Source organism: Artibeus jamaicensis, unplaced genomic scaffold, assembly GCF_021234435.1.
Source record: "Artibeus jamaicensis isolate MK-2021 breed Jamaican fruit bat unplaced genomic scaffold, CSHL_Jam_final scaffold_1283, whole genome shotgun sequence".
Classification (NCBI taxonomy): domain Eukaryota; kingdom Metazoa; phylum Chordata; class Mammalia; order Chiroptera; family Phyllostomidae; genus Artibeus; species Artibeus jamaicensis.
In genome coordinates, this window is record NW_026522028.1 from 5,432,604 (window position 1) to 5,449,709 (window position 17,106).

General features: G+C 40.9%; 1 protein-coding gene across 4 annotated transcripts in view; it reads left to right on the plus strand.

Annotated features, from left to right (window-relative positions):
- Positions 1–17,106, plus strand: part of DMD (dystrophin) — a 1,990,869-nt gene that overhangs the window by 1,789,177 nt on the left and 184,586 nt on the right. For all 4 annotated transcript variants that reach the window (XM_053655812.1, XM_037127036.2, XM_053655810.1 and 1 more), the window contains one exon: positions 2,050–2,110. In XM_053655812.1, the coding sequence (XP_053511787.1) occupies positions 2,050–2,110 (61 nt within the window). The remainder of the gene's footprint in view (positions 1–2,049; positions 2,111–17,106) is intronic.

Genomic DNA, 17,106 nt, shown 5'->3' on the forward strand with positions numbered 1-17,106 from the left:
AGAAATTGCAGGGGCGGGGGCGGGGCCAGCCTATAGAGACCTGTAAGAAAAAAGCAGCCATTCTTTTTCTCAGATTAGGCATTCTTAGGTTTGGCAATTCCGCCAGTGAGGGCTGGCCTAAAGGCTCTCTGGAGTTCTCTTCTTCTTTTTATGATTCCATGATTTGGGGGAGCTTCTTTAAATTGAGTTATAATTGACATACAGCATTATACTAGTTTCAGGAGACCAGCATAATGATTCAATACTTGTAAATATTGCAACATGATCACTACAATAAGTCTAGGTAACATCCATCACCATTATGATGCCATGGTTTTAAGAAGAAAGTGTGCTGAGCCGCGTGGGGCTATGATTCTGCCTCTGCACCCTGTTTCCTGAGAGAGAGGGCTTGGGTCTTCAGGTTTCCGCAATGTCAGACTCTGCCCAGGTACATGAAGGAGTTCAGCCTAACATTTTCAAATCTGGTCTTATTTACTTTGTCAACTAATCTGGGCAAGAGAGCTGAGACCTGGACAGGAAAAACAGACAAGAGGAGAGAGTAAGCCAGGGAATGAGAATGACAGAGGGGAGAGGAATAGAAAAAGGAGGACAGAGATGGAAGGCGAGGGACTACTTCAGATCAGGAGACAAATGTCTTTTTCCCCATCTTAAAAATTTAGCTGGCAAAATGAAAAGGAATAATTAGGGGCTAAATTCAAATCCATGTTCTGTATCCTTTTTAATGACATTTCGCCAAGGTACAAAGCAGCATGTCTGGTTGAATACTGGATGAGTGGAGCCTTCTATTACTCAATATAAAGTAGAGAATCTGTAGTTTCATTACCCTTAAATTTGTCTGGCAGTAGGCAAAGTTAACTTTTTTCAGAAGCTGTTCTTTCATATTATACAGCGTAGTTGGGAATATATTCAGTTTGACGTTTTCTTATATCTCAATACACTATGGAACGGATTTACTATGAAACTAATTTAGAAGGGAGCCTCTCATAGCAAGAAATAATGGCCGGCATCAGCTGTGCTTCAAATTATAAGCAGGATGAAAATTCAGGGGAAAATGGACATACACATGCAATTGCTAGATGTTAAGAAGAATGCTTCTTATATTTATATTCCCGATGACATTCTGTGTCTCTTCGAACTCCGGTTTCTTAAAAGTCTATTCAGGAGGAAGAGTTTATTGTTGAGGAAATGTTATAGTACCTCCTAACACGATTATTTTGTTTAAAAGAATGAAAAAGCCACAGAGGAAACAGTGTAGGAAAGGCATTTTTAGAGTCCGGCTTTGAGAAAGAAAAAAAAGCTACAAGTGAAACGTTTAAAACATAGTTGAAAGATGATTGATTGGCCTAATCCACAATAAAGTCATTATAAATCAAAATCCCCATATGTGAAATTTCATTTTACCTATAGGATTCATCACTCATCACAGAAGTTTTATTACATTCTGGTATCACATGCCATTTTCTCACTTTTTGTTATCTTCTCTAATAAGATCACGCTGGTCGGCTGACATTTTAGGACTCCAATTAAACTGATAACAAGTAAATGAAATCGGCAAAAGCCAAATAAAGAGAAAAACAAACACATCAGACTGATAAGTGGAGCACTTTAGCTTCAATAAGTTGGGGTGTAAATATATCACAGAGGGATGTTTCAGCTGCTAAACTAATAAAACCCAGTCAATCAAATAGTAAAAGATACGGAGAAGCAACAACAGGAAGTATTATAAGACAAGCACCCAATGGAGACACATAAGAGAAAACCCGTCAGTGTTCTCATTCACTTCCTTATCTGCATGGCAGTGGGACGTTTTTTGTGTTGTTGTTTTTTTTTTTTTGCCCCTCTTTGCATTTATCTTTTGCCTGAATGACTTCAGTTTCACTTAGATTAGGACAGAAACTTCAGAGCAGCCAGTTAATCCATCCTGTCTTCACGGGCAACTGAGCAAACAGACCAATATCAGAGTAAAATTGTAATTCTGGAGATTAATGTTGTCTTTCCTGTTTGCAGTGAACTTGACCTCCTTGCCTTTTTTTTTATTTCCTTTTTCAGCTTCTGTCCAGGGTCCCTGGGAGAGAGCCATCTCACCAAACAAAGTGCCCTACTATATCAAGTAAGTTGGAAGCATCATATTCTTTAAGGAGCTTTTATCGTGGCTAATCTGTGTATTCACAAATGAATTTGTTTTTAAACCATGACATTAACCTGGCCTATAATACCTAGTTCTTTCTTCCCCAAGGATGCTTTGGTAAATCAACTCATGCTTAAATTACCAGTGAAAGTTTGCTGATGCAATAGGGAGCTGCCTGTAGGAAAAAAATCCATTTCGTGCAGCCTACGTGTTGTTTTGCGATTGGAGGTGGTGTGAACTTTTCACAACAGAAACAGAGAACTGCTGAGAATATCACTGACAGTGGAAGTGAGGACCTACAAGAACAACTGAATAGATTGAGGGGTTTTCCTACATTTCTTCTTCAAACACAGATGGAAGATTTCTGCCCCTATATGTACACAAGCTGTTTTAGGTAAATAAATACTTTATGAACCAAAAAGGCAGTCAGCAGCAGTCCTGGATTTGTGGGGCTGAAGTGTTCATTCGCAGAATATAGCGCTCAGCATTTTTCACATCACAACAGATTCATACCATTTGCTGGGGCGATTACTGTCCATCAAAGGAACGCAGGTGCTTAGAAGCACCTTCTGCAGGATGCTGCATGAAATACATTAGGATACGCTGGGTCCACGTGGAAGAGGGAGGCAAGGGAGATGTTATGTTTTCAGGATACCTTAACAGTATCTCATCAATTGTGCGAGTCCAACTGAAATTTAACTTGGAATCAGCTACCTCGACAACAATTGAAATTAATCACATTCATGAAATAGACATCAATAGCAACGACAGTCTCCTAACATACCTCTGCAGTGCATCTGACTAAAATATTAAATGTCCTTCCAATTGGTCGGCCTGCCATCTTTTATCACGTCTGTTTTTATTCTTCCACTGAATCCTTCATAGTTCAGCTCTAAAGCAATAACAGCTCTCCTAGATCTTCATTACTACACTTCTCAAGAAATTTGATTTCATGCCTTAATTTTGTTAACTCAGAAGAATGGGGGTGAGGGGGGTCCTGGCTCTTCAAGGAAAGATACACCCTGTAGGAAGGGTTTGTCTTATTAAATGTTTCCAGACGGCATGCCTCTTATATTTAACATTCTCCTGTAATATGCTTTGATTCTGCTTTTTAGTTTTCTTATTTTAAAATTTTATTTTGTTTTTATTATATAGAATTATCGATTGAGCTGCTCTACATATTTTAAATACCTATTTTAAATCACCTGTTTTATTAAAGAACATATCGATTCAGATACACACTATATTGCTTTACATCCTCCATAGACACAGGGTCTGCCACAAATCACGCCCCTTTTTATTACAAAGTCTTTATTACACAATCATAAGCATGTCATTCAGTAACATAACACTGTCACACTCAAGCACACCACAGGACGTTTTAGGTGAAATGGTCAAATTAAAACTATAAATTATCGTGCCCATAGTATTACCCTCCTGGCCACACTCAAGCAGGCCTTACTTCTGCCAGACCCTGTATTTTATTCAAAGCATTTTATTCAGACTCTTTCCAGTTATCATCTACATCAATGTCTTTGCCGTGACAAACTTATTTCTAACTCAGATTTTGCAAACTGCTACTTCTTCAACCCATTTATAAAGCTCTCACTTTATCCAATCTTTATGAGCTGAAATAAAGCCTGCCTGAGAATCGAAGACATCGTTAAGCCATTACTCTCTAAATCATTACTTGTTTGGGGCTCATTGAAGGTCTCCTGGAGATTCCTACACTTGTCCCCTCTCCCCCACCCCAAGTTTCACCATCCTTTCCTTAAATCCTTAAATATTTATCTCCTCTTTGATGCTATACTTACTACAAAAGATCCCAGTACCTTGCATTGGGGAAGTAAAAATGAATTCAAACCAAAAAGTCAAAAGGAGAAAAATTCCAGAAAAGCTGTAACCCGCCCACCCCCTGTAAATTAATCTCTTGCCGTTCTTTGGTGAAATGAGAGAGCAGCTACGCTCTGTCTGTCCGCTCACTTGCCCAGTGCTCTCCACCAACCTGAACATCATGGTAGTGGTATTGGTGAGGGCACAGACCTGGGAAAAAGAAAACTTGATTTCTAGTCCTGGCTCTGTCACTAGTTGATTGCGTGGCCTTGAGCAAGTCACTTAACCTATACAAATCTTGGTCCCTCATTTATAAAAGAAAGGAATTTGCCTTGGCTTGGATGGCTCTATGAATTGAGTGCCGACTTGCGAACCAAAGGGTTGCCGGTTTGATCCCCCAGTCAGGGCACAGGCCTGGGTTGTGGGCCAGGTCCCCAGTAGGGGGCGTGCAAGAGGCAACCACACATTGATGTTTCTATTCCTCTTTTTCTCCCTCCCGTCCCCTCTCTAAAAATAAATAAATAAAATCTTTAAAAATATGTATGTAGCTCTGGCTTGTATAGCTCAGTGGATTGAGCACTGACCTATGAACCAAAGGGTCACCGGTTTGATCCCCAGTCAGGGCACATGCCTGGGTTGTGGTTCGGGTCCCTGATGGAGGGCACACAATGTGTGGTTACACATTGATGTTTCTCCCCCTCTCTTTCTCTCTCCCTCCCCCTCTCTTTCTCTCTCCCTCCCCCTCTGTCTAAAAATAAATAAATAAAATCTTTTTTAAAAAAAGAAAAACTCAGTATTTATATTTTAGAAACATTTTAAAAAATGTATGTAAAATAAAGGAGTTTGACTTGATGGTACCTAAGATTCTTTTTAGCGCAGAGAATCAATGAATGTGACTCATTTCATGGTCTTGTCGAAATTCAAAAATTCAAGATCTCAGCTTTTTCTCCAGATTATCTTTATTTAAAATGTTTTTATTTTAATCATTAACATAGTATAAATACTTAGTTTAAAAAACTGCAGGAATTCTATTTTTCCACTGTTTAATTAGGATCAAATATGATGTCCTCTCAAGTCTAATTTCTCTGGGTACCTATTAAAGAGCTCAAGTCTTGGTGTATAATTAAGGACTATTATACTCCCTAGTATAATGGCAAGAGACATGAAACAATAGACAGAAAAAAATCAGTAAAAGTGGAGCATGGAGACCTCAAAGGCCTCTGAGCTGATCAGTTCCTTGAAATGAGGAATGACATAATTTCTCAAAGATACCTCTGAAACTTTATGAAGACCAAGTCTCTCTGCAATTGTAATCCATTTGAAAATAGGCATTATATAATTTCTCAAGCTTACCTCTACAACATTAGGCTATAATAGAGAGAGAGCACATATTCAGAAAATATACATTGACTGGATTATTAATGGCATTCGTGATTTATTTTTCCACAGTACTATTGTCTAAGGTATTCTCTTTAAAGTAGATTCCTTTGACATATGAGCACCCAGTAGCTTTCGTGCCGTGACAAATGCCATTCACAATTTGAGATTCCTTGTTGGTCCACAAATAACAAAACTAATAAGTATATATGTACTGGCATTATTTCAGGCAATCCCGATGTTTTGTCTTTCTCATCTTGTCTATCTTGCCTTATATTCAAGAGGTTTCAGCATGCCTTTCCAGCTGCAAAGCCAGGTGTCTTCTCTGGATATTTTGTTTAATGCTTTATAGATTTTGCCTCTGCAGCGCTGGGAGAAACTGATCATCTAAATAACAAGAAGTTTCTACACAAGTAGCACAGCTCCCGTTAGTTGTTGAGTTGTGCTCTCATCCTTGAGGTTGTAAGTCATTAACAACATCTTCTGCTCTAGATTGCAAATCAGACAGTGTTTATGTTCGCATCCTGACACCAGCTTTTCAGATGGCGCTAAGAACCTTGATTTCGAGACTTCAGACGATGTGTTTGTCTAGTTTATTAGGCCATAGCATACATCATTGTTACAGTTTTCATATTCCCTCTCCCCTGGGGCTCTCTTCTTTCTGCCAGCATCTCTTTCAGGTTATTTGATTACAGTTTTCATTGCCACTGAAGAAATAATCACCAGCAATGTTCAACCTGTTACAACTGCCTTTTCCACACTCTGCCATTTTGTAGTTTTTTTGGCCTACTGTCAAGCTCATGAAAATTTCAATATAATAGCCTTTAACCAGCTGCCGCATTCTGTTAGGATTTCTTTCACCTTTTTATGTTGCAGACTCCCATATGGGTAAGCCAAAGGGAGCCAAGAGCCAGGACTCCCTCACTTTCTTAATCAGTGAGAAAATTATTCTTCGGTATTCTGGACTTTCAGAAGAATTTAGGAATGCCCAGCTAGCGTGCAGGGTGTTCCTGTGTGGATGCCATAATAAGAGCACGGGAAATAGCAGCCTGGGTCAGAGCACCAGGGCAACGAGCCCAGACCTCTGTCCCAGATACAGGGCCAATGACTGTTTGTCAGTTAACCTGGCAGTGTCCATTTTTACCAATTAGGATGCATTGCAAATCAGTCAGCATGGAGCATATCCAATGGTTTCTGTAACTTTTCCCATTCTCTACTTCAGCTTTGTTGTAGGCATGTAAGTTTTATAAATGTACTGATTTTCCTATGAATACATAGAGGTCTACTGCCCTTTCTCTTCGATCTACATCCTCAAACCTCAAGGCATGGCTCCAATTCAAAGCTATGGAATTCGGTGAATACAATTATACTTACCCAGAGTACACTTGAATCTTACATCCCTTCCTAACCCCTTTTTATCTGCATCTTCCCAGTCTGAGAAACTGTAAGCCTTTTTAGGTTTTTAATCTGTCCCTGAATGACAGATAAGCGTTCCCCTTGATCATCTTAGCTGCTTTTCCTCCTATTACATCTTCCTTGGGATGTTGTGACTGGAATGGCCCAAATAGTGGTTATTCGATTCATTAGCACTATCTCTAAGTCTCCACTCGGTCATGAAGAAAGTAAATGCTATTCACTGTTTCCCATTGGTGCAGGAATGGAGAAAGCGATTGAGATCATAACCCATTCTACATACAGGGTCCCACAGAAGTAACGCCTGCTTGAGTGTGGTTGGTTGGGTAATAATATGGGTGTCATAATGTATAGTTTTCATTTGAACATGTCGCCTAAAATGTCATAGGGTGTGCTTGAGTGTGATATTGTTATGTTACAGAATGGCGTGGTTATGAGTTTGTATTATAAGATTTTATAATAAAGAGGGGCATTATTTGTGCCGGACCCTGTATATTATTAATTCTAGCTGAAGGCTGGTTTGCTGCTACTTTTGTGATAGCAGCTGAAGTGTTTGACCTTATATTTCCATTATTTGTCCCTCAGGAAGGGTCTGGTTTTTAGGGAAGCCAGTCCTTTTTTTCCTGCAAAGACCCTGCGGTTGCTAAATCTTGGGAAGCTTTCAGTACTGTAGTATACATTTTTGCCCTGTTTCTGGTGAGATCCTTCACATGTATATTTTCCTTCAAAATATACCTTTTAGCAGCTGACAAGACATTACAAAATAGCAGAAATAGTAACTAGATCAGGCATTAGAAGAGTGGAAGTCTACTTCCAGCTTTGCTGTTAAATAGCTAGTTGGCCAAAGGCGAATCACTTATATTCTCTGGGCCTCAGTTTCTCCATCTTTCATCACACGATACTACAAGTCTTTTCTGGTCCTGACATTCTGCTATTTTATAAATACTGACTTTGAAACAGAAGTGGTTTTTAGCAGTTTTCCAGAGGAGTGAAAATGCATCTTCATATTGCCCTTGAGGGTTCTTATTGTCCCATCAATCTTATTGGGATAGAAAAGACAAATAATACTAAACTTTTTACTTAACTGTTTAGCACCACTGATAACAGGAAGCGGCTGTAACAGAGAACCAGCTGCCTAATTTCAGCTGTCTGTCTTGGGAGGGCACTGGTGAATATCTCTGGGTAATTCAATTTGTGAAATTGCTGCCAAAAGCCTGGCGTCCTGACTTTTCAAAAGGCTTTAGTACACAAAGATAACCCAGAGGTCAGTCTTCGCCGCCTTGCTTTCTCCTCCACAGTTGGATGGTTCCAAAGGTCACATTAGCTGAGCCTCATTAAAGCTCTGGAACCACAAGGAAGGAATCGTCGGTAATGCATATTGATGATAGAATTGGGAAAACAGTTCGGTTGAAGATATTAGCTGAAAGAGAGGTGAACGAGATGCCGTAGTGTTACATGGAGGCCTGATTGTAACCTTTGGTTGTGTGGACCTTGCTAGTAGATGTAGATGTTGCTGTCTCCTGCGTCTCCTAGGGTCGTAACAAAACTCTCAACCTTCTTTACAGTTTTATAAGCCGATACATATAACCTCGGCTGAAATAACAGACTCCAAAAAGATAAGTGCTGTATTTCTTTTTCTAGCATAGTGCCTCACAGATGGCACATGCTCAGTAGATATTTGAATGAATGAATGAACACACACCAGCAATTCTGCATGCTTTGCAGTTTTCTAACTCCTTCCGAAATTCTTCTACTGTCTTTGTGTCAGTGTAGATCTACCACCCAACTGTGTCTCTCATATTCTCTGGACGTCAACTTTAATATTAGAAAGAGTGCTGAGTGTCTTGTAGAGTTTCTCATGTCTCTTATTAGTTGGTGCAAAGGAGCCAATCCTTAGCATGTGTGTCTGAACGGTACATACCAAGTCCTGGGGTGTATAGAGTTCTCTTGTCTTTATCTAAGCAATATGATTTGGGGTGTATGTCAGCCAATCTGGGACTGAGTTTCCCCATCAACAATAAGGAACTAGAACTATATAATGCCTGAGGTCACTCTGAGTTATGGCTTTCTTTGTTTCAATGCAACTGGAGTCTTTGTCTTTTTTTTTCTTTTGTCTAAATGGCGCCCATGATGCCGCTTTTGGTTTTCCAGTGGTTGGGTGAGCTTTAAATCGATCAACCGCTGTGTTTCACTAACCATTTGTGTATACCATCTACTTTGGGGCCTGGGATCTAACAGCTGTCGAATCTGCCCTGGCTGGTGTGGCTCAGTGGATTGAATGCCAGCCTGCAAACCAAAGGGTCGTCAGTTCAATTCCTAGTCAAGGCACATGCCTGGGTTGCAGGCCAGGTCCCCAGTAGGGGGCGCATGAGAGGCAACCACACATTGATGTTTTCCTCTCTTTCTCTCTCCCTTCCCCCTCTCTAAAAATAAATAAATATAATATATTTTTAAAAATAGCCATTGAATCTTAAGAGAATGGCATTGTTAAGTGTTTACATTATAGAAAATTTTGTAACATCCTGTATGTTACATGTAATGCTTAAAAGTTAAGACATATGTACATATACACATATATGGGACAGCTAAAATATAATGTTGGGTATAGACCCGTAATCTGTTACATCAGCATTCCACATGTGTGGCACAGATGTCCCCTGCCTCATTCATGGTACTTGTGGGAATGTGAAAGTCTACAGAGAATTTATTTGGGTCCGTCTTTCCCGCAGAAGTGGAGGCAATTATTTCAGCTCTTCTTTTATTTTCATTTTCTAATTTTCTTAAACACATTCTTTCTTCCATAGTCATGTGGCAGAAAAGAACAGACTGTGGCAGCCGACAGATCTGCATTTGAAATCCAGCTTTATCATATTCCGACGCTGTAATTTGAAAAATTTACTTAACTTCACACCCCTTCCCCTCTCTGGCACATGAGCACTGTTGATTAGCTTTCCTCGTCTGAAATTGAAGTATGATGGACGTTTACTAGATGCTGAATGGGGTTTTTAGGGAAACACTCATGCGGATATTTGCACTATTAGCTACACATTTGGAATAGTTCCTAGGACAGAAATAGGACCTGGGTCAAATTAGTTTATTTTCATTCTTGGAGTTCCCACATCATTTGGGGTATGTGTGAATTCCCAAACATTCCCAAGCTCTCTGGGGCTCCTCTAATTGCTTCTTAGCCTGTCCCCCTGGGAAGCAGCGTCCTGTGGTCTTCACAAAGGTCAGCAGCAGTCCCAACAGCATTGGAAAATAACTGAATAACCCTGAACTGCCTCCCCACTTTGGAGAATTTCCTTAGAGCCCTAGTCCTTTGAACACTGGCCCAGCTGCAGAAAATGTCCTTTCGCAGCGGGAAAACACCAAATCCCATTCAGTGTCCCTCTGCCTCATTCTAGGGGATAACGTGGGGGAGGGGCGGGGCGAGGGAAGGGATTAAATGCTGTTCTGGAGGAAATGTTAGCATGCAGATACACATGTAATGTTGTTCTTTAAAAAAAGTAACTGAGTGCCTAGTATAGCTCAGTGCTGTAACATTTCGAAAAATGTTAAACCTTGGTACATGATAGAAAAAAAGCCCCTCTGCTTTCAGCAGTCTGCAAAGCTCCTAAGAGCAGGTCCTACATGGGGCTTAGCCTGCTGTCAGCATTCAGCCAATGATCGAATCCTCTGTGACATCATTAACTCCTCGGTGGATGAATGGGAGCAGCTTCCCTACTCGTCCTGAAGCTTTCAATTGCTTTTGCTGGTTTTTCTTTCTCTCAACTTATCAACATCCATCTTGGTCCCCAAAGCCACTGCATGTCAGAGAGTCAGTGCAGAGAGTAATTTTGAACTGGCTTCTTCATTGCTTCGGAAGGATTTTCTTTTGTTTCCTTTTGGTGTGATCGCTTTTGCTTGCCCTTGAGCTTTCTATAAAAGGAGGAGCTCATGGTTATTGTCCATATTATCTCCCAAACAGGACAAAAGCAGAGTTTAATGTGTGCCTACTACGTGCTAAGGGAGAGGCTAGCTGGATCCTTCCCTTTATGGGGATAATACTACCAGTTGCCATCCAGTAAAGAAGAAATAGTTGAGACTCAGAGGCCACTGGCTTACTCAAGTCCTGCTAATGATGTCCCAGCAGTGCCTTGTTTTCCCCAACCCGGTGACCTTAATTGGTTTTCCACCACCTCACCCCCAGACTAGGACCCCCAATCTCCTCCCCACCCCCCACCACAGACACAGGATCACAGTTGCTTAGAGCACACCCCCTCAGGGTGGGAGCTGGTCGCCTGCCCCCTGAGGGCAGAGGCCCAGCTTAACCAGGAGACTGGAGGATAAGGGTGAACAGACATTGAGGGGCGGGGCTGTTAAGGATTGAGAGAAAAAAAAAATTTCACAAAAAGGTAGAGAATTGAGATTTAAAATAATAATAGTAATAATGACTAATAGTAGTACTGATGTGATGTCACCTGCTGCTCCCAGCCAGCTCATAGCATTGCTGGTCAGAAGCTTGCCCTTAGTATAACCAGGGGAGACCAGTCCAGCACCTTGGGACTGCCGACATTATGCTGTTAGTCCTTCCCTGCATGGTTAGGGTTTCCCCGACTCAATCAACTTCTGCCATTACACTCTTGCAGATACCTAAGCTTCTCTGGGCTGCTTTTGGCAATAAAGGGCAAAGCAAAGAAACAAACAAACAAACATAAACTTGGTCAATTGTCTTCTGTGGAAGCGGAGAAAGCACAGGATCTCTGGCTCACTTCCTGCGACCTCCATCATCGGGGCTAAGATGAGAGTATGGCTACAAGCACCCTACTAGGTGCCACAGAACATGTTTATCCTCATACTCCCAATTCTAAGGCTTTGTGAAGGCTAATGTAGCGACTCAGGTGAACTAAACAGCTCTTCAGCAATAGAGCATGTCCTTAAGTTTGACACCATCCCCTCCTTCCAGCGCTGCACTCTCATCTCCCCCACAGGTCCCAGGCCTGTGGCGGCAGCTTGGCAAGGCGAATACATATGGCCTATGGCAGCAAGTCCTGACTTCCCCAGGCATTGAGTGTTGTGTATTATGAGTAGAAAATCTGACCTTATGGCAGAATATCTTTTTTCATTGTTATAACTACATGGTGGCAAAGAAGTGTTTTTTTCTATTTTCTCTTATAATGACTTACAAATCAGCAAACCTATTTGGGCAGTTCATATGGTTTCTTTTTTTGAAAATTTATTTAAAATTGTTTTTTATTGATGATGCTATTACAGTATTTCTGATTTTTCCCCTTTGCCCCCCTCTACCCAGCACGCCCCACTTCCTCAGGCAGTCCCCCCTTAGTTCGTGTCCATGGGTCATGCATGTAAGTTCTTTGGCTTCTCCATTTCCTACACTGCACTTTACATTCCCATGGCTATTCATATGTTTTCAAGGACAGAGAATAACATATTTCCAGAAGATTAAGAAAAATCTGTATCTGAATATATAGTCACCATGTATTAATCTATAACTATAAGTGCTTTATCAAATTTGAAACCAGATTAATTATTTTTCTTTTTTTTAATTTTTTTTATTATGCTGTTACAGTTGTTCTATTCCCCCCTTCATTCCCCTCCACCCTACCCCCCCATCCCCACCATTACTCCCCCTTTAGTTTATGACCATGTGTCTCAAGTCCTTTAGGTTCTATATTTCCCATGCTATTTTTGCCCCCCCATCTATTTTCTATCTACTGTCTATGCTACTTATTTTCTATACCTTCTCCCCCCTTCTCCTCCTCCCACTCCCCTGTTGCTAACCCTCCTTGAGATCTTCATTTCTATGTTTCCACTCCTGATCTAGCTGTCCTTTTAGTTTGCTTTTGTTTTAGGTGTGGTTGTTAATAACTGTGAGTTTGTTGTCCTTTCACTGTTCATGTTTCTTTAACTTCTTTTTCTTAGGTAAGTCCCTTTAACATTTCATATAATAAGGGCTTGATGATGATGAACTCCTTGAATTTGATCTTATCTGAGAAGCACTTTATCTGCCCTTCCATTCTAAATGAAAGTTTTGCTGGATAGAGCAATCTTGGATGGAGGTCTTTGGATTTCATGACTTGGAATACTTCTTTTCAGCCCCTTCTTGCCTGTAAGGTCTCTTTTCAGAAATCCGCTGACAGTCTGATGGGAAGTCCTTTGTAGGTGACTGTCCCCTTAGCTCTTGCTGCTTCTAGGATTCTCTCCTTCATTTTAATTTTGGCTAATGTAATGATGATGTGCCTTGGTGTGTTCCTTCTTGGGTCCACCTTCTTTGGGACTCTCTGAGCTTCCTGGATTTCCTGGAAGTCTATTTCCTTTGCCAGATTGGGGAAATTCTCCTTTATTATTTGTTCAAATAAGTTTTCCACTGGTGGCTGTGCCTTTCCCCCTTCTGGTACCCCTATAATTCGGATGTTGGAGCGTTTAAAGATGTCCTGGAGGTTCCTAAGACTCTCCTCATTTCTTTGAATTCTTGCTTCTTGACTCTTTTCTGTTTGGCCATTATTTGCTTTGTTTTGGTCCACTCCATTGATTTGAGTCCCAGTTTCCTTTTCAATGCTATTGGTTTCCTATGCAATTCCATTCATTTCAATTAGTTTCGCCTTCATATATTGGTCTAATTTGTGGCTATAATCAACCAGTTCTGTGAGGATCCTGATGACCAGTGTTTTAAACTGTGCATCTGAGAGTTTTGCTATTTCTTCATCTCTTAGATCTATAGGCTCTGGGGCTTTGAGATCTTCTTGAGCCATTTTTGGTCTGTTCACACTCATTAAGTGTGAGGAGTGAAGCCTTGGACTCCTAGGTTGCTGGGTTGTGACGCTGTATGTGGGGGCGTGGTCAGAGCAGGGAAATGGCGGCCCCCTCTGCTGTTTCTCACAGCTGGGTGAGGATTAGCATCTTAGGTGGTTCACCTGGGCCGGGCCACTCAGAGTCGCTGGGTTATGACGCTGTATGTGGAGGTGGGGTCAGAGCGGGGAAATGGCGGCGCCCTCTCTGCCGCTGGCTGTGGGGACCCGCCGGGCCCCGGTCCAACCGCCCACTCCCTCGCCTGTCCACCCGCGCACAAATGCGCGACCACACTCAACACGCAGCCCCGCTTCCCCGCTGTCTCCCCCGCGGTCGCTCGCCTGGTGGCTTGCTCGGTCGCTCACTAGGTCCAACCCTGCGCCTGGATTCCGTGTACCTGAGTCCGGCTGACCGAGTTTTCCTGTGCAACCTCACTCCACCAGCTGCTGGTTTCGCCCCTTACAGGTCAGGCTGAAGAATTTTATTGTTAACGGACTTCGGAAAAGTTCAATTTTCCGTGTTCTGGCTGTGTTTTCTGTTGCTAATATATAGTGGTCTCTAAACTTGGTTGTGTGAGAAGGCACGGCACATCCACCTATGCCTCCAGCTTGGCAGAAGTCTCTAATTATTTTTCTTCACTTTTCCTTTATATCAGTGCTACAGGTACTTTTCTCCCCCGCCTCCCAAAAATCAAATAAAAGGAAAGAATGAGTCCTAGATAAAGTAGGATGGGCTGAGCATACATAGGGCAGAAATCAAAGGTATAAATATCTTTAGAGCTAAAATTAAAAGAAAAATTGTGAATATATTACAGGTATATGTGTATGTATATAGGGTGGATAGATAGGTAGACAGATAGGTAGATAGATATAGATAGATAGATAGATAGATAGATAGACAGATAGAAACATATGGAAAGAGAAAGAGAGAAAGGAGGGAGAGGAAACCAAGGACGGGGTGTGGGGGGAGGAAAGGATATGAACAGCAGGCCTGTGATTGGTTCCCTGGGGCATGGGAGGGTAGTAAATGACCTCAACTCAGCAGACCACCTTATAAACATGTTAACGACCCCCCAGACCTTTTTCTTAATCTTGTTGATGGCTTTTAACGAACAGAAACATACCTGAAAGTCCCTATCTATAAAAAGTTTTTATAAAGCTACACTTGGTCTGAGTCCTTTACTTATTGTAAATCTGGAATTTATGGATTTATGAGTAATAACTGCATGGAAAACAGGGTATGGTCACATGAGCACTTTTCTATTTTTGTCATTAACAGATTATAAAATGGAAGCCTCTGGAAAAATGAACTGGCTTCCTTTCAATGTCAGTGTTTCTGCATACATTGTTAAAAAACATTTCATTTAATATGAAACCAAAACATATCATCATATAAAAGTACAGGGATATTTTAGGGAGATATGTCTGCTTATTTGAGGTTTTTCCAGGAAAAGAATGATGTGTGCCTGGTGTTGCCCTATAACCCTTTCAGTGGCTAGGAAAGATTGGTACTACATCGGAGTCTGAAATTAATGAGTCCAGCTTCAAACTCAACCCTTTCTACTTAAACAATATGTATTTCTTTTCATTTACTTTTTAAAGATTTGATTGATTGATTTATCGAGAGAGGGGAAAGGAGAGAGAAATAGAAGAAGAGAAGCATTGATGTAAGAGAGAAATATCAATCGGCTGCCTCCCACACGCCCCCTACTGGGGACCTGGCCCACAACCCAGGCCCTGACCAGGAACCAGACCAGCAACCCTTTGGTTTGTGGGACGATGCCCAACCCACTGGGCCACACCAGTCAGGGCATAGATAAAGCATTTTGAAGTGAATATATTCTTTGAGCAGCTCCTATTTTGAAAACTATTGTGAGGATATCTTACAAAAGTGCCTTCAAATCCTGTTTCTATCAAAATGCACAGGCTGCCTTCACTAGCTAAGGTTGCTCGGTGACTGCATATAGGCCTATGACTTAACATTAAACAATTTTGAAAGAAGTTGGGATGAGGTAGGTGATAGAATCTGAGCAACTGAGACAGAGCCATAGTGGCATCCAGTGGGGAAGAAAAGACCCAAAGTGAAATATTTAGTTATAGACTCAACTATTTTGTGCCATTCTCTGGTAAATATTAGTTGTCATTCTCGACCACATAGAAAATAGATACATTGCATGCCTAATGTTAATGTTTTTAAAAAGGCAGCCAACTCTGACTGGTGCGGACCAGTTGGTTGGATGTTATCCTGCAAAGCGAAGGGTCACTGGTTCCATTTCCCATCAGGGCACATGCCTGGGTGGCAGGTTCAGTCCCCAGTGGGAGCTCATATGAGAGGCAAGAGATCCATGTTTCTCTCTTGATGTTTCTCTCACACATCCATGTTTCCCTCCCCCTCTTTCACCCTTCCCCTCTCTCTAAAAATAAATTTTTTAAATATATTTTTTAAATAAAAAGCAAATACATGTTTAAAAGATAGGCAGGGTGTTTTTTTTTTTTCTTCCAAATACAGTTTTGTTTTATTTTGGCAGAGGGGAAAGCCTCTCGTTATATCTTTTTAAACAGACTTTGTCATCAAGGAACGTGGAGTTGTTTATCTAACTCGTGTTTTGTATACTCAGCTGCCAAGCCGTTTCTTTTTACTGGAAGCACGGCAGAGTAGCAAAAGTCGTCCTCACTCTGCTCAGCCTCATTCATCATCACCAAAATTGCCAATTATATTCCAAGTCCTTGAATGCATTGCTTGAGAAGATGTATAAGCGAAGAGGAAGCCGCTCACTGTGGAGGCAGAAGCTTCATCTTTCTCTACCGGCTGGTAGATTCAAAGCATACTAATCGTATTTTGACTCATGCACTGAAAAAATTAATATAGAAGGATAAAGAAAACATATCCCAACTACAAAGTCACTTTTCTTGAGAAGTTATCTGACTATAACTGTAACTATAATTCAGGAGGTATCAGAGGACTCAGATGTGGAACATTTCTTTAAAATTAAAACCTAAAAACCCTGATATCTAATAGAATACATAAAAATAGCCACCTGTGCAGAGTCTGGGATGAGCCGAGGAACACTGAGTAATATCGTCTGGCAAGTTGGGCCATACATTCACACATAGTTGCTGTGGCTTGAAAAATATAGAATTAATTCAGTAAGACACTGGGAAAAGCCCAAAGTAAACATAAAATATTTTAAATTAAAAACACTGAATAAGAACAGGGCAAAAAAATCTCCCAGTAGATCAATATTGCTTGAGGAAGCATGAATCCCAGATCAGCAATATTTTTATCCAAATGACGTCTGGTTCCATAGTGAACAAACACCTTTATCACCAAGTGTTATAAACAGCAGAATGAAGAATGGAGTATGGGTTCTTGGATATACTTCCCAGAGGTGGTAACTTTATTCAGAGCTTCATGCTTGACAATACTGGCTTCTCTTGAATTTATTCACAGTACTTTGTCAATTTAGGATTCTTTTTTTTTTTTTTTGCTTGTCTTTGCCTAAATATCTGTGTTACAAAATGAAAATGGAGACATGGTGAAATAATTACAAAGATAATAAATAGTGG